The 17,967-nt window shown below is 35.5% G+C and overlaps 2 protein-coding genes across 2 annotated transcripts; one reads left to right on the top strand and one right to left on the bottom strand.

Moving 5' to 3' along the window:
* Positions 1 to 912: 912 nt before the first annotated feature.
* LOC111478393 (myosin-6-like) lies at positions 913 to 14,782 on the bottom strand. Its single transcript, XM_023122623.1, has 18 exons — positions 14,627 to 14,782; positions 14,156 to 14,374; positions 13,963 to 14,058; positions 13,622 to 13,674; positions 13,352 to 13,448; positions 13,193 to 13,266; positions 10,316 to 10,430; positions 9,994 to 10,104; positions 9,442 to 9,518; positions 6,316 to 6,382; positions 4,714 to 4,779; positions 2,992 to 3,099; positions 2,738 to 2,868; positions 2,517 to 2,583; positions 2,355 to 2,419; positions 2,167 to 2,284; positions 1,906 to 1,973; positions 913 to 1,796 (listed from the first exon to the last, which is right to left on the bottom strand). Exons 1-18 carry the CDS (start codon positions 14,780 to 14,782, stop codon positions 1,427 to 1,429), a joined length of 2,058 nt encoding a protein of 685 aa, XP_022978391.1. The 3' UTR covers positions 913 to 1,426.
* Positions 14,783 to 15,829: 1,047 nt separating this feature from the next.
* Positions 15,830 to 17,551, top strand: LOC111478030 (protein GPR107-like). The gene has a single exon (XM_023122100.1). It carries the CDS (start codon positions 15,955 to 15,957, stop codon positions 17,269 to 17,271), a length of 1,317 nt encoding a protein of 438 aa, XP_022977868.1. The 5' UTR covers positions 15,830 to 15,954; the 3' UTR covers positions 17,272 to 17,551.
* Positions 17,552 to 17,967: the final 416 nt, after the last annotated feature.

Raw genomic sequence — 17,967 nt, 5'->3', positions numbered from 1 at the left:
AGGGGTCAGAAATATAAAAAGTTGAAATTATGATTCTATATTATTTTAAATCTGTAATTTTTTAATGCATATACACATATATTCATGCAATGAATAATTCCAAGGACTAAGATGTGGGTGAAAGAGACTAAGCAACTTTTTGTTTTTATTTATTATTGCCAGAAATTCAGCCATGTGTATAAATCTCATGCTCTAAACTTAGAGGCCCAATAGGGGATTAAATTTATTTTTTAAAAACTATTGCTACCTTGAATAGATTCAATATTTGAGTGCATACTTAGTTTCTATACCAAAGTAAATTTAAATTGAAGCATAAACGTCAAGAAAATTGGTGACCTGATAATAATGGAGCTGGTGACTAAAACCCTAGCGAACGATGAGTATAATTATAATGGTCTTAAGGTAATGATAATTTTTGTTGGGTAAGTTTTTGACGTGCACGAAACCCTATGTTTTTATGATATTTTCAAATAGTTGGGAATGTGATATTTAACTTGAAATGTCTGTTACCCCAACAACAAAATTTATGGACATATAGTTATTTATTGCCTGCTTCCCATATATGAACATCAGAGAAATATATATTATATATATAAAATTTGCATAGGGCTTATCAATCCAGGGCATATGGGGCTCCTTGTTTTGACCTGGTCAACATGTCGGAAGATCAGATCTTCCTTTGGGGTTTAATTATTTAATTAATTACTCACATTTTCTGTCATCCACTTTTAACTTATAAGCTTAATTTTCAAAAATAAAAAATAAAAAAATTAGATCAACCGAGACGACCCAGAATAAGTAACATCATAGTCTTTCCTTTACGACAAATAATAATAATAATAATAATAATTAAAAAAAAAAAAAAAAAAAAAAAAAAAAAAAAAAAAAAAAAAAAAAAAAGAAGAAGCATGATTGAAAGAAGTGCTGTCACGTGGTAAGAAAATAATAGGCAGTGGGTCTCTTTAAGCACATTTGCCAACAGCTGGTTGTCAAGCTTAGGAAGTGACCAGCCTTCGCCTCCGCCCCCACTGCCTTACTACCACTCCAAATATATATATATGTGTGTGTGTGTGTGTGTGTGTGTGTGGTGTGTGTGCAGTTCAACAGTAAATGGACCATGCCACCCACCATAAATCATTGTTCCATTTCAGCATAAAGCCACACTACACAATGTACACAGTACACACAGGACATTCTCGATGGGGCTACTACCCACCACCCCAAACAATCATAAAACAACTATATATTTAATCATTGTATTATTGCTTCATGAATCTTCCATGTAAATAATACCATTTTTCTATCATGGGTAGGTGTTACTATAAGGAATTGAATTATAAAGATATGATTAAACACAACAACATACCGGATGGATGGATGGATGGATGGATGGATGGATGGATGGATGGATGAATGGATGGAAGTTTCATCTTCTTTGGTCGTTGGAAGGTGCATCATAGTCCCTTCCAAGTTCATCAAATTCCCAGTCATTTATCTCCTCGTTTGAGTCAACTGTATCGACCTCCACAGTCGAATCTGGTTTCTCCATTTCTGCTTTCATGCTAAAATTCTTTGTTCCCTTTGCTAAGGAGTCGTTAATATCTTCAAATTTTAGTCTTCGAACTTCGGCTGTCTGTTCAGATGAACTTGAATCTATATGTGACTTTTCATTGACCGCTAACTCTGACCTTTGCCTTGTGGTTTCAATCAACAGTTTTGGTCTCTTGATGGATTCAAATTCTTGTTTTATCTTTTCAAGCGCATCAAATTTCTCTTGTACCTTCTCGTCAAAATTCCTGGATCAAAAGTTTAGCGTGTGGCCGAAAGTGCCTAAATTATTAGTCAAGTAGTCAAGGGGCAGATAAAAGTAGAAAACTCCTTGTCTAGTCAACACTATTTTAGTACCTGACAACTCCTTTTGTTTCATAGAATTGCATTCGTACTGTATCCACAGTGCTTAAGGTGGAAACAAACTGGCAAGTAAAGAAAAGCCAGGAAATAGACACGACCAGAGAGATTAAATTAGATAATGCAATACAAAGACATAAAGCTAAACATAGCCACAAATTAGAGATTGTGAGTGGAAAATGCAACATAATTTTGAATTACGGGATCAAATGAACACCCTATGAGTGAACAGAAAGTTCTAAGCATTCATAATACTACCTTGGATTCAATATACAAATATTCCTCTTCGAGTTTTCTCCGTTGTTGATCGACATGTAAGCTTCCATCATCTGTATTGGGCGAGACATCTGACCTGAGGAAAGTTGGTCTCAGCAGCCTGGTTAATTATATCAAAGTTATTCTCAATAAGAATAGTTTTTTTTTTTTTTTTTATAGAAGAACTATACTCTTTCATCGAGCTCAAGTTTTCCTCAAGTTTCCTGATTGAAGAAAGTGAGGGCTCCAATTTTTCCTAATGAGAATGGTAGGCCAATGTGCACGACAATCAGAAAACAGTAAATCATCTCTTGAAGATAAAATCAGTGAATAGATAGCCTTATAACTGGTACCTTGTAAGAAGAGAGAAGGCTGATGACCAACTTCACAAAATAATCTCCATATTTTTCCAGCTCACCACTTGAAAAAGTGAAGAAACAAAGGATCAAGCAGTTTACTGATACTAGAATAGAAAAAACTTAAAGGGAAAGACATGGTAGGTTGATTCCATCTCTTTGGTTCCAAAACAAGCAACGTAACTCAAATAATATTTTAACCAAAAAGGTTAACATACTCAACAAGCTCCTCCGTTTTTTGTCTTTGGGATATCCGTAGGTCCCATGTATTCTCTAAAAGGTTTTTACATGCATTTACAGCAGTGGCTTCTACTTTATATGAAGCAACAGATTTGAACAGCTCATCTTCCTATAACCAAAGAAAATCATTAGAGAAACTAATGGAAGGGAGAAAAAAAAAAGGCATTCAATTTGACACTTTATTGAAATAAGAAATTAGTTCGAACAAGAGCACAACCAACAGCTTGATTACCTTTGTCTTCAAGTGCACAAGCATCTGGCTACTCGCTTCATCAAAATGCTCTCTTTCTTCTCTTGCATTATGAAGGCGCATACGAGCAGAAGACAGCAATGTGTTGACCTGAAACATATACATGCCCACAAAAGCTGATACGTAAAAGCAGAGTTCAAGTATTATGGTGAAGATCGCACCCCAAAGAAGCAGAAAAAGCTGCACAGTGAATATTGGATAAACTGACAATGAAAATCCAATTCTACATTTTATTTTATTCATTTTTTTTGAAGAGGAAATAATTTCTCTATTCCAGTGATGGAATGAAGTTAACAAAGGAGGAGACTGGACACCTATAGCCCAGACGAGAAACAAATATTTGTACGCAACTCAGTCCATCAATAAGAGAATATAAGAATCTAAAGGTTACTGGAACTAAAATTCGTCTGAGTTGTCCCCCCAATCTTACTTCATCTGGCTGCAGCGGAATTGATAATCAAGTTCTGAATGCTTCTTAGAATAACAGGTGAAATTGAAGGCTTCAGAATCTTCCACCATAATAGCTGAGCCAAAAAACATAGGAGGAAGAGATGGTCCAAATCTTCACTAATTTGTAGCCTCATACATAAGAGCTATATCCAGATATAAATCTTCTATACGTTAATTCCCAAGCCCAAATGGCATTAGTATAGAGTGCTACCATTTTGTTTCATGACTTCTTAAAAAATTACTCTTGACCTGAAGTACCATTCAAGTATCCTAATATCCTGTTATTAACCCTAAGATTATGTTCATTTGGACTATTAACGTGCTGCTAACAAAGCTACGGAATATGCAATGTCTGGTTTGATATGTGACAAGTAAATGAACTTTCCTGATACATGCACTCGTCAATTGGACAAATCTCTTCACTTTGGTGTTGGCCTATGGATCCATAGGTGTTTCAGCAAGTTTACACCCAAGATTTCTGGTCTCCTTTAACAAGTCTAGAATGTATCTGAGAAATGACAATAGCATCCATAGATCATGCTACCTTCATTCCTAAAGAGTACCTCAAATTTCTCAAGTACTTGATCTCAAACTCAGTTGCTAGCATCTTTTTCAGGTTAAGAATTTCCCATAGATCATCTTCTTCAATGATAAGATCATCTACATATACAATTAAGATTGTAGTTTTGTTGTTTGACGATTTCACAAATAGTGATCAACTGGACATTGATAATAACTACTTTTAATCATAGCTTTGGCAAATCTGTAAAACCTAGCACAAGAAGACATTTTTAATCCGTATAAAAACTTCTCAACTTGCATACCAAACTTTTGTGAGACTTGTTTTCCATTCCAGAGCGTTGAACGCATGAAGAAGATGATCTATATACCACAACAGTCTTGGTTTTACTAGATTTCTCACCTGTTTGAAGCTCCTGTTAGTGCCTCGTGTACTGGAGTTGGTTTCATTCTATCTTGAGGAGGGAGAAGCTACAGAGTATTCATTGTTGGCTGTTGAGACATAATGATTCTCATTGAACACATACTATAGTAACTCATAAAGCGTATATCACCAACTTCCCATTGGAAAAGATATGGAAAAAATGAAAGCACAGCAAGTAATCATAGAAGTAAGGAAACTAGATTGGCAAGAGCATGAATGTATGAAACAACAGAAGAAGAAAAAAAAAAAAAAAGAACAGATTGCGGTCACAAGAAAGAGTCTATTGAACATGACAGAAAAAGAAACCCAACCTTTTCCAGTTCTGCTTCCAATTGATCCTTTTGGTTCTCAAGTTCTCTAATATCATATGTCAATTCCTGAAAAATACAAATATAAAGTTTGACTACAATAAGTCATGAAATGGATAAGTATACTAGCACAATCATGATAGGAATCACCCGTCATTCAAGCATGCAACTAAGCTGTTGTGCCAATTATACATAAATCTTTTACGAGCAAGGAACAAATTTCATTGATAAATAAAATATACCAAAAGGGGAAAGAAGTGAAAAGAAGGGAGGGAGACCAACTAGAAATCAGAGTAATATAACCCCATAATTGCTCTCGGAAACATTTCTCATCATCATAAATTGGAAAATTTGAATAGAAATCATAGTTTTCTAAGATATTTTCCATATAAAATGATTATTATTATTTCTTTTACAAGCATAAGAAATTATCTAAGTCATTGAACAATAAAGATTTAAATTTAAAAATTATATATAATAGTATAACGAATAATTTGTTTATCAAAAAATGCCAAATGGGAAGAGGACGGGGGCGGGGACAAGGAATGTTTCTCGTCTCCGTTCTTGTTTAGCTGACGTGGATTTTCCCCATTCTTCGCCGAAAAGAGGAATCCCTGCAAGAAAAAAAGAACATCCCTATTCCCCGCGTATGTTACCTGATCTTTTAGAATTTTTTTTTAAAATTTCAAAATAAACACCAATGTTTGATTCAAATGTACTGAACCAATTACTGGGATGTAAAATTATTTTTAGAAGTCTTTTATTTCTTATTTTTCGGTTTTAACTTTGATGTAAACTTATTTTTAAATCCACTCTCCAATCATGATTAAACTTCAGTTTTTGTTTAATTGTATCAAATCAATGGTTGAAATATAAATTTGTTTGAGTTTTTTTGTTTTTATTATTTACTTCTAAGTATTAGTTGTTTTAATATATTTATTTTTTCAATGTTTTTCTAAATTTAATACAAATATGTAAATATTAACCTAGACAAGAGTTATGGCTAAACTAAAAACACATAGAAAACAATAATACCTTTATATGCATATTTATGATATTTTAATTTTTCAAAATTACTAATTTTTGAGATTATAATAATATATTTCATCATTATGTTATTTTATATATGAAAGAAAAACTAAAATTACAGGTCTTGTACTATATTTCTAATTTCTACCAAAAATATTTATTTCATAAAAATGGTTCTAAGATTATATGAATATTGTAGTCCAATCGTTACTATAACAAAAGGCTAAGAGGTTAGAAAATATTTTTGAATAATTTTATCCAAACTCTTCAATTGATAGTTACAATATTTTAATTTTTTTAAAAGTTAGTTAATCAATTGTATAATTTAACTTTGATTGATAACTACAAAATAATAATGATAATGAGGAAGAGAAAACAAGTAAAAAAACTGGCACAGACAGAAGCGTCAAGAAATTGACAAAACCAGAAATTTGATAGCAAGATATCAAAAGCAAGTTACACAAACGAATCTATATAGCCCAAAAGCAAAAGTCCTTACCAGTAGCATTCTGATATTTTCTGTTGGGTCTATCAACATCTCTAAGGGATAATTATCTCTTTTAGAAGGAAGATTACCTTCTCAGCTTGGACCATTTCCTCAGACTTAGCTAACCGAAAGTTGAGTGCATCCTCCCTCTGCTCTCTGCAAATGACAAGCAGAAATATAAGAAAGCATTCAACAAGAGAATCAGAGATGAATTAAGACACCCTTAACCCAAGTTCGCCCGTTTGCGCATGATGCTGTCACAGGACAAGTATAAATCCAACTTTATAATAAATCATATCTATTCTCTCATTCTTTCAAAATTGATTCTACTTGAAATGCCAATTAAAATTCTTGAAACAGCTTAATATTTTAGCATGACAAAACAGTAATGCTTATAGATTGACGGTTTCACTTGAGCAGCATAATATCTCTTGTTTTCATTTCGATGCCTTTGTTTTTGCATGAAAAACCGAAATGGCCACCTGCCTATCACTAGCCTATAAAAAATATCAACCATGACACAAGAAAACATTTATATGAATTCCCCAAAGAAAGCCCAACAGTTGACAATTGACTTACTTTTCAACAAGCAGCTTGCGGAAAGTCGTGGAATTTCACAAATTATTTTCTAGTATTATGTACAAACTGCAACCTATATGACTTCTACGTGTGATGCAAGAGATATAAATGCAGTGGAAAAGGAAGTCAGATGAGAGAACTTCATGCGTACCTAATTCTACCAAATATATATGAACAGCGTTATTAAGTCTTTGGACCTAGTTTGCCTTTTTCTTAAGTGTCTCCCCCCATTTCAAGTTGCAAATGCTTTAGGTAGGAGGATTAGAACATTTCCACGAGGAAATATGTTCACTTGGAAGCAATTTTTTGTCTCTTTCTAACTCCAGGATATTTCTACGAATGAGACCTTCTCTGTAGAACAACCCTATTACAAAGAAACTAATGTTTAAGGAGAGAATAGCGATAAGGATCACCATCTTTGTGGGATTTAGAACCAAAGATAGATTATACAAACATTTAGAAGAAAAAAAAATATGAATTTGATCACTCCTATGATCACCAATCCAAAAGTCATTCTGAAGTTCACCCAGACCACGAACTTTCAATGTAAAAATATGATATAATGATTGAAGACGAACCTCAACATTTTTCATACCCAAGAGAAGGCTCTTACAAACTCTAGGGAAAAGAAGTGTTCAAATTAATATGGAAGCATTACACTAATTACCCAAGATATTGCCTCAGATGACCAAGAAGCACCTCAGGTCACCAATGAGACCCCTCACCTAACCCATAATTATGATTTGGTTGCTAAAAAAGGGCCGCACTAGCCATCTACGCAGTTTTATCTCCTCTAAAAATTATCTGCAAATTCCAAGCCTTTCCAACCAGCCTTGATGACATTCAAATTCCTTCAAACATTGCCCAAGTGGTTAGTAGTAGCAGATTAAGAGTGAATTGAAGTTTGTAATTAAAGGTTGAGGGGGATAAAAGGATTAACATCAAGGGTAGGAAGGTAAAGTAAGTTGTATTTTGGGTTCAGCTAGGGAGTTAAAAAGATTATCTCATTGGACTTCCTCAGGATTTTAAAAAATCTACTCCCACTAGATCTATCATGTACCCCCATCTTTTAACATAAATGTACCCTCCTAACCACCAAGTTTCCAAAACATACCCATGCAAGTTTTTAATTTCATCCCAAAGCCCTTTTCTTTATAATAGTTTGGACCTTTATATTCTGAAATCCAAACCTCCTCCCCATTTTCAAGCGATCCTTAATTGATAAAGAATATCATCCCTTAAGCATGTCCACCACTTTGAAATTGATGCACTCTCCATAAAACAAGTTCAAGTAGAAGAGAAACTAACCAGTGTGAAACAAAAATAAATACAGATATAATTCCAAATAAAGAAAACCTAGTGATATTCCTTTCAAAATTGAGATGTACTGACATCTAGAATGAAATTGAGGACAAACGAAGAAAAATTTTCCACCAAATCTGAATGGTTTTTGAATTTATTTCTCTTGTGAGGAAGCCGCTTGGCATCTGATAAATCATTTGAATATTACAGACGAAAAAATGTAATGAATTAACCTAATTAAAAAGTAATAAAAACCCAAGTAGTAACACATACATGGACATCTGCTTAGAGGCTATTTCCCAACACCAATGTTGGCTAACTTCTTAGATATATCATATAACTTTTTTTTTGAGTCAACAGAACATAATAGACATTGTCCTCCAAAAGAAGTGGCACTGTAAAAAATATTTTTTATTCAGCTATCTTTTTTACAACTATGCCTTGAGTTGTCTTTATTGTTGCTGTCTTTATTAAAAAGAAGAAAAAGACGAACAAACTATTTCGCCTTTTTTACAACTATACACCAAAACATTTAGTAGTAGGTAGGTTTGGTATCTAACTAGCTCCCTCTTTTAATCCTAGCCTTTTTTTTTTTTTCTTTTTGCCTTTTGAACAATCATTGATCTCTTAGCCCGAATTCCCAAACTAGTGTTTCGACAACATGGAACATTCATCCACAATATATTCCCATCTCGTAAACCAAGTCCAGAAAAAATTTAGGTAAATTTTGATTTGAGTCTTGAGTTGTCTATTTTTATGACAACTTCCGTTCCCCCCCTGTGCAATTGAATGAAACATACTTTATTGACCCTCCTCCTGCAAGTGGAGGTTTTAGTACTTATAATTTTAAGAATCTCCTAATGATTTTCTCATTAATTCGAAGTATGCAAAGAGTAAGAGAGCAAGTTCCAAGTGGTCACACCCGAGAGAGGGAAAATATCCTTTGGATCAATGTAGTGAATGGCTTAAGTTGGAGATTTTGCTAGGAAGGAAGTATAGCTTTCCAGAATTTCTCAAGGAAAAATGATGTTTTTAGAGAAAATCGTGAAAGATTTGGCCACTCTTTGGTGCTCTCGTAGTAAATTATTTTGTAACCATTGTGTTTTGTTATATTGGGCAATGCGAGCGATGTTTTAACTCCTTGACCTTGAAAGAGAATCTCTTGTCCTCACATTTTGAGTTCTTTCATGAGTAATGGGAGTTTGTATCATATTAAAAAATAATGTCACAAAAATGACATATTGCACATGGAACCCTTATAAGAGCAACAAACACAAAAGCAACAATGAAGAAATACGTGCAATACATAAATCGGCATCAGTAATATGTTAAACCTTTGGTCAACAATACGCTTTTCAGCTTTCAAGGTAGAATTGGCCAAAGATTCTGACAAAATTCTCAGTTTGTCAACCTGCAAAATCAATTGGTTGTGGTAAAAGCATCAACAATCAATCAATAAATAAATAACAGGACTAGAAGTTCTCTCATTACCAACTTTTCTTTTTTTTAAACAACTTATATCAACTTGAAGAACATGAAGAGCATGGAGACATCACCATGATGGTGCATACTACCAATCTTCCATTAGGAACAAAGATCTTACATCATTGAGGAACATGCTTCTCATCTCAAAATTTTCCCTTATCCCATTTTGTTTAATAAGTAAATTGTACTAATGAGATATACAAAATATAAGTTGATACCGTCATATGTAGAAATTTTAAGATTTAAGGGGGGAAATATAAGTATTGAAAATGGCAGATGTGCTTAACATGAACGGAAGTTTGTTATATGCAATCTAACTCCAGTATCAACCAAAAGCATTAGATTAGGTAGTTCCCTTATCCCATTTTGTTAACCCTAAAGCCAGGGAGAGAAGAACGGACCTTCTCAGCATGAAGCTGTGGGGAATCCACTTCGTTGAACAGCTTCTTCTTTAGTAAGAGCTCCTCCAACTTGGAGTATAATTGAACTTGTGAAAGTATTTCTTGCAGAACCTGTAACTTACATAATGAGATCTAATGCAATATAATACTTTCTTAAAACTCAAAAAGGATAACAAGTAATAGCAAAGATGTTCAAATACTTGCTAAAACATTAAAGTTAAAGTAAAGAATCAAAGACGGTAAAGTAGAAAAACGACCACATTTAATACATGGCTCATATCTATGTCTATAGATATAAAATAAATCCATAAATCATAACCACCTTGGAAGATGTGGTTTTATCATCAGATGTGTTATCTCGATCTCCACTTGAAGGTGGCATCTCTCCTTTCTTTTCATCAAGTGTTTTTTTCAAACTACATGCTTTAGCATCTATTCTGAGAGCAGGAAATTGGAAGAATAAATGAATTTGTTTGAAAAAGGATTAGAAGAATTATACTGTTAATCCGCTCAATGAAAAACACCAATTGAGAATTTTGGAAACCTACAAAATGAACTTTAATTAAACAACATAGTATATTGAAAGGCTTGTTGCCCTATACACTATGGGATCAGCCACAAATTAGCACATTATTAGCTCAATCACAAGAGAACTTTTATAGTTAGTCAAAGGAGGAATATAACACAATCAAATTCAGGTATTCGAGAGGTCGGAAAACACTCTGTAGTATGTTAAACATAATAAAGAAAAAGCTCTTCTCACCCCTTTCCCTAACGAAGTTATTAAATCCACAACTAATTAACTAACAACATTATAGATAAGATCAAATCCCACATTAGTGATTAACTACCCATAAGGCCGTAACTATCTGTAACTTACCATAACTTCATGCCGATAACTTCCCAAATTAACATTTTCAGCCACTCTTTATTTTCCTAATCCATCTTACGAGTCCCACACCTACTGTCAGAAAAACTGGATTGGAGGATTATCAATTCCCACACATACTGTCAGAAAAACTGGATTGGAGGATTATCAATTCCCAAACCTACTGTCAGAAAAACTGGATTGGAGGATTATCAATACCCACACCGATAGATTCACCTTGTCCTTGTGGGAGAAAGGTTGAAAACTGAATAGCTACTTTTGGCTTCCAAGTCGCTTCCTTGATACCTTGACCGTCCCACTGAATAAGAATCTTGTGTTGTCTCTACTTTGCCATTCCACCCAGACTAGTTTTCCTTCAACTGCTCTGTTAATGGACCTGTGCAACCTAGCGCACAAATTTTCAGGGGTAGCATAGTAGACCCAAAAATCCTTTTAGTTTTCATACGCTCCAAGGAAATGGCCAAGAAAACATTACTTGAACTTTCACTATATTAACCTTTATGCCACCTCTCAAACTTATATGGTGCAAATAGTTTAAAGATTATCCATTCCTTTCTCCTCCAATTGACCAAGCATCAGCATTATCAAATCATTGAATAAAACTTTAAGATAAAAGAACTGAAACTACAGAACAAGCTCTTAAATTGAGATTAAGTCCTAATGACTAGTATCTGTTTCAGGAGGATGACTGGATTCGATATGCTTCTGAATATCATGTTGCCAAGAACTTATATGGTGGCTCACTCAAAAAATAAACCACCACTCAGCTTTGAAATGAGAACGAAGAAACTAGCTTTTGAGCTTGAGAAAAAACCCTAATGATTGTTAAAGTGAAGGGGGGAAACTAACTCTCAAGATGTGTTAGATGGAGCGTTCCTAAACAATAAAGTCAGAAGACTTTGGTCAATGGAGCCTTTAGGAGAGACCTACTCGCGCAAGAATCTATTTATTATTAAGTTAGTATCTGCTGGATTTTATCAACCACGTATAGCCTTCCAAAAAGTCTAGCCATGCCAATATGTTCGCTTTTCTCAGACCCTTTAATTTCCATAATAGTCTTTTAGGCAACGAAAACCACCAACTCAATATTCTAAGATTTTAGAAGAATCTAACCTAACTATTTTCCCTTTCATCTTCTCAATAAGAAACCTTCAATTAATTTTTTAATAGTTCACAATAGTCATCCACTACTTCATCCTTCAAATTTCCTCTTAGGAAAACTTTCCACAAGCTACTACTTTCCTCCCATGCCTCAGAAACCAATGAATCTTTTTCCTTTGAAAGGCCAAAATTTCTTGTGTAACTTGCCGCCAATAGGTTGATATGAACCCTAACAGAGAGACGTTTAGATACCATTACCAGCTTTATCTTACAAAAAATCTCAACTGCAGTTTCAAGCTTTTCATGATATTCCACAAAAGGCTTCATGAACTTCCTATCCTTTTAGCATTTGTGAACCACCCAAAATTATCTTTCCCAAAAATAGTATCTGGTTGGAATAGCTATGTTCTTTTATTTTCTGAAGCCCACACTTTGCAGACTTTAAATTCTTGAACTCTTTTATAATTTTTCAGGCATTAATGAAGGTGTTGTTTCTTGTTTTAAAAAAAAAATTAAGAACAAGAAGAATAACAACAAAAAATAAAAAATAAGAATAGAAATAAACAAATAGAAGTTTACATAGATTGTATCTAGGGCATCACATGGATCACATAAAATGATAGCTAGGAAGAACAAAACATCAAAATATCTTTTCACAGGCTTCAATGATACAAAATTGGATATCAGAATCAATCAATCAGTCTAACACAACCATCGGTGTATGTAAAGCTTTTTTTAATCCTTTCATTCACTGTGAGCTGTTCCTTTCTCTTATGGTGGATTATATAGCAATTTTCACTTTCATATGATGAGCTCAAGGTTGTATAGTAAAATAGAGTGATTGCTATTCTATGTCATTTAAAAGAATAGAAAAAAATATAAATACTTTTTTCTTTATTGAGGAAAACAAAGATAAATTTAATGAAACTAAGCGAGATAGGGATTGGTTTATGATAAAGTTTGACTGTATGCTCTCTTAGGACACTAACTCCAACTTCCTCCATGTGCATTCCCTTTTTTTATCATACATACTTGGAAGTCTCGTTAGAGCAGCTCTCCTTAGAGCTAACTTCCACTTCATCCTTGTTGTATAGATTTCAATTTAGTTTTGTAATCCTATCCATAAAAAATCCATGCATACATAATGTATCAGATATCTAATTGATGAAGACCAATGAATGAAATATGAAAGATATGCTTATTCACCACCTATCAAAATCAGCATTTATTTTCAGCCCTGCAATTGCATCTTGGACATGTTGGAGCAGTTCTTCTCGTTTTACCTAAAAATGGCAGTGCAAGAGGGAAATGACTGCTCTGCCCATGCTAATTTTATGCTGAAATTAATTCATGCCTTCATGACATTACCAGTGCTTCGTCTTGGTATTCTGAAAATGCATTTGCCAAATTGTGTACATTCATCATTATTTCTTGATGTACTTCCTTTCCTCCTAAAAGACATAGCCTGAATATAGCCACGACAAAAGGAACTTGAGTCTAATGATATGAGTGTGAAAATGACCATAGAAATTTCTAATATTGTTTCTTCTCGTTTGCACAAGTAACGTGAGAAAACTTTCTGAAATCAGCGGCAGGGCATAAAGAACATGTAAGGCGTAACTGAGAATGAATATTCACCCATATATCTCTAGAAGTAGTGATTCTTCTTCATCGGTAGCTTCTTCAAGAATCTGAGTCATAGAAAAGGGTTATCGTGTGGTTAAAGTCCAAACCACAAAAAGTGGTTCAGAACAAGAAATCACTCCATTCCCGGGTGAGGGGAAAGAGTACCAATACATACATATAAAATGAATAGAAGCTAAAATTTTAGGCCTTTTATGCTCATCAAGTAATTACATCATTCCAACAGAGAGAGAAGTAAATGAATGCTGCTGATATATTAGGAACTACCTAGCATATTTTCGTATACCAATGTTTTGCAAGCAAAAAGGTATTGGCATGTATTCAATTCAACTCACCATATGCAACGTAATGCCTTCTAGAGCTTGGCTTGTAAGAAAAACATCACGAAACGTTTTCAGCTCGCCTCCCATATCTGGGTCCACATAATAGACCTGCGCAAGATATCAAACAGCATTTCACGACGTTCAGTGGCGGGGGAGAGAACAAAAAACATTCAGGAAATACAACAACGCTAATTGATATACACACCAGTGTAGGATTTTTCGGAGAATCTTTAGTTTCGTCGTTAAGCTGATCTGTTGGACTGTTTTTATCACCCTCGATTGAACCTGACGAAAATCTATCCACCTCTTTGAGCGCAACTAGCCACCTTCTCAATAACTGAACTCTTTCTACGCCTCTAGACGAAACAGAAATTTCTTCCAGCCTTTTTACAGTCTGTTTAAATCCCTGCATATTCCTTGATCCCTGCCTCACAAATCAAACCCGGAACTTAACTCGTCAGTGAAACAGAAACTGTAACAAGTAACACACGCGGATACGAAGCGATAACTGATAATGCGCGCAGACGTAATATAACTAAATATACAAAGCCGTCAGAGACCAATATCGTAAGGTTCCATGCCCTAGTGATAAATGTTCCAATACTCATAACGATGCCAAGAACCAAACGCCATTTAAAACAGGGAGAATTGAGTGGAGAAGTGAGAATGAAATTACAATGCGGTCTTGGATGATCTTGGCGCCCTCCACAACAGCATTTCCTGCATGGTGAACGACGGTGCCGGCATAGTTACGGACAGTGCGGGTGATATTGTCCTTCCCTCCGGCACCCGCTTCCACCGCCCTGATCACTGCTGCTCTAAACCACGACATCACCGCTCTCTCTCTCTCTCTCTCTCTCGTTCTAGAATGCAAAAACGAGATCGAATCTAAAACTCTCAACCTCGGATCAATGTTTGAACGGATTCTTTCACAATTACAGAAACTATTTCTCCAATGCCGGTGGCAGATTGTTGAAGCAAAACGATCGAACACTACGAAATGCCACAATGGTGAAGATTTGAGAATGCAGATGGAAAAAGATGGAGATTGATACTTCCGGAAAAGACAGGTCGGGAAATGGAAGAGAAGGAAGAGGGGAAGAAGAAGTCAATAGGAACCGTGTCCCAGTTCAACGCAATTCTTCTCCGAGGCAGTGGCTGCTCGATTCTTCTGCCTCCAATTTCGCTCCAAATTTTATAACGATTACCAGAATGGGTCCCTTACAAATCAACGGTACCTCCATAAATTGGGCCTACCTTTGTCTTGGGCCTAGTCTGAGCCCATTACTTAAAATAAGCCCTAATGGCCCCTTTAAAATAATATAATATTACTTCTAGGTATTTTTTATTTATTAATTTAAATAATTTTAATTTTTTTTCTCATGTTAAAATTACAAATTAGAAGTTTAGTTCATATTTTTTTCAATTTAGGTAAAAACTGTTCACTAATTTTAAAAAAAACTCGTGAACATTTAATTTACATCTAATAAATTCTTAACATATTCAAAATTTTAAAAATTAGTAAATTTCTTAGATTTAATATTAATTTTTACGTGTAATAAATATAAAGTTTCGTTTCGTGTCCAATTTTTCCGTAATAGAATTTTAATTTTTTTAATTTTTTTTTAGTATAGAAAATTATAATAAATAGGTCGCAATGAATTATTAAATTTTTTTAAATGTGAGTGATTAAATTAACTTAAGTAATTAAAACTAACTATATACTTTTTAGATAGTTTTATCCATTCCAAGTCCAAAACGACAAATCTTGGTTCAGCTAGGCCTTTCTTAAACGTCGTCGTTTCGTCCATTTCACTCCACTGCCGGCAAGATCTGAGGCGAGGGCAATTCCGTCAAAACAGATACTTGACCGTTCAAATCATGACAGCGTCACATTCTACGCTCGACCCCTTTCCTCTTCTAAGTTTCTAACCGTCCTGTATTCGTTCTTCTCAAAGCTCGCTGCTGAACTCTTCGCTCGGGACGATCTCCGGCGGCATCGAAATGACGAATTCACCCTTCCGCCTCCCCTTCTTCCTCCTTCTCCTCGGCCTTTTCGTCGCCTCCTCCACCGCCGAGATCAAATCCCTCAAGATCTCCTCCGACAACCGCCCCATGATTCTCTTCGAGAAATTCGGGTTCACTCACGCCGGCCAGGTCTCCATTTCCGTCAAATCGGTCTTTGTTGCTACGTCGCTTGGTGAAATCGATCCTTCTCGCCTCGGATTCTTCCTGTTATCTGAAGAATCGCTTCTTCAAGTCCTCCTCGAGATCCAGCAAAATCCTCAGTTTTGCGTTCTTGATTCTCGCTACATCAATCGTCTCTTTACCTTCCGGGATCTCTCGCCGCCGCCCCAAAGCTCGTTCAGCCGTTCCTACCCCGTTACTTCCCCCAATGAATATAGCCTTTTCTTTGCCAATTGCGCTCCTGAATCCTCGGTTTCTATGCAGGTGCGGACGGAGGTTTACAATTTGGACCGCGATGGTTCGAAGGACTTTCTCTCCGCTGGCCTTACTCAGCTCCCTTCGCTCTATTTTGTGTTTTCTCTTGCATATCTTGCCTTCTTAGGGCTTTGGGTCTATTCATGCCTCACAAATAAGCGCAGCGTTCACAGGATCCATTTGTTGATGGGTGGATTGCTGTTGATGAAAGCGTTAAATCTCATTTGCGCTGCTGAGGATAAGCATTATGTCAAGACCACCGGGACGCCTCACGGTTGGGATGTGTTGTTTTACATCTTTCAGTTCATTCGAGTTGTTTTGCTTTTCACAGTGATTGTTTTGATTGGAACTGGGTGGTCATTTTTGAAGCCGTTCTTGCAAGAGAAGGAGAAGAAAGTGTTGATGATTGTGATCCCACTTCAAGTCTTGGCTAACGTGGCCTCGGTTGTGATCGGCGAGACTGGGCCATTCATTAAGGACTGGGTCACTTGGAATCAGGTCTTCTTGTTGGTGGATATCATATGTTGCTGTGCCATAATTTTCCCCATTGTTTGGTCCATTCGATCTCTGAGAGAGACATCAAAGACCGATGGGAAGGCTGCGAGGAATTTGGCAAAACTCACTCTTTTCAGGCAGTTCTACATTGTTGTGATTGGATATTTGTATTTCACTCGGATCGTTGTTTTCGCGCTCAAGACCATTGCAGCATACAAGTATCAGTGGGTGAGCTATGCAGCTGAGGAGATTGCAAGCCTTGTCTTTTATATGGTGATGTTCTACATGTTCAGGCCTGTGGAGAGAAATGAATACTTCATTCTCGACGAGGAAGAAGAAGAGGCTGCGGAATTAGCTCTGAGGGACGAAGAATTTGAGCTTTGAAATGGGTATTTTCTAGTTCTTATTGCCACTTTACTTCTGCCATACAAATGCAAGTGATATAGCTGATTTACAAATAGAAACCGTTGAAGTTGGGTCTGCTGCTCATTTTGCTGATGTGTTTTTTTTTTGTTTTGCCCTTCTTTCAACTCGTGTAGAAACTTGAATTTGTTCTCTGCTTTTTGTTGTTATCAACGTTTATTTTTCATGTCATGTTATTACTGACTACCGCATACAGAGTTCGCTCAAACATGAAATTTCGATAGCCTCTTTGTTCTGTTCATCTGTTATGATCTTGCCCTTCCTGTTCTTCTGTCACGGTTGAGAATTCACTGCAAAATGATCCTTCTAGTTTGTAGTTGCAGGGGAAGTTAAGAGCCAAATTGCTTGCTATAGGCAGTGGCATCTTTATAATCCTTAACTTGTTTCTTTAGCTTTGCTTTTGTCTTACAGTTCTATATGTGTGCTTGTTATTTCTACCTTGGCTTCTTTTTTGGTTTGAGGGTCTTGCAAGGGCATGATTTGGAGTCATTTTAGAGCGGTTAAAATCATTTGTGTCATGTTCAAAATCACTCTCAAACATGACTTTAACCCCTTCGAATCAATTTGAAGTTTGATTTTCACATTTAAACAAGATTTTCGCATGTTTCGGGATAAAGTGAACATGACAAAATAAGTTTTAACCATTTCAAAGTAACT

The sequence above is a fragment of the Cucurbita maxima genome, unplaced genomic scaffold (genome assembly GCF_002738345.1).
Source record: "Cucurbita maxima cultivar Rimu unplaced genomic scaffold, Cmax_1.0 Cma_Scf00004, whole genome shotgun sequence".
Classification (NCBI taxonomy): Eukaryota; Viridiplantae; Streptophyta; class Magnoliopsida; order Cucurbitales; family Cucurbitaceae; genus Cucurbita; species Cucurbita maxima.
Note: the sequence above shows the minus strand (reverse complement) of the source record. Positions and strands in the feature narration are given on the sequence as shown.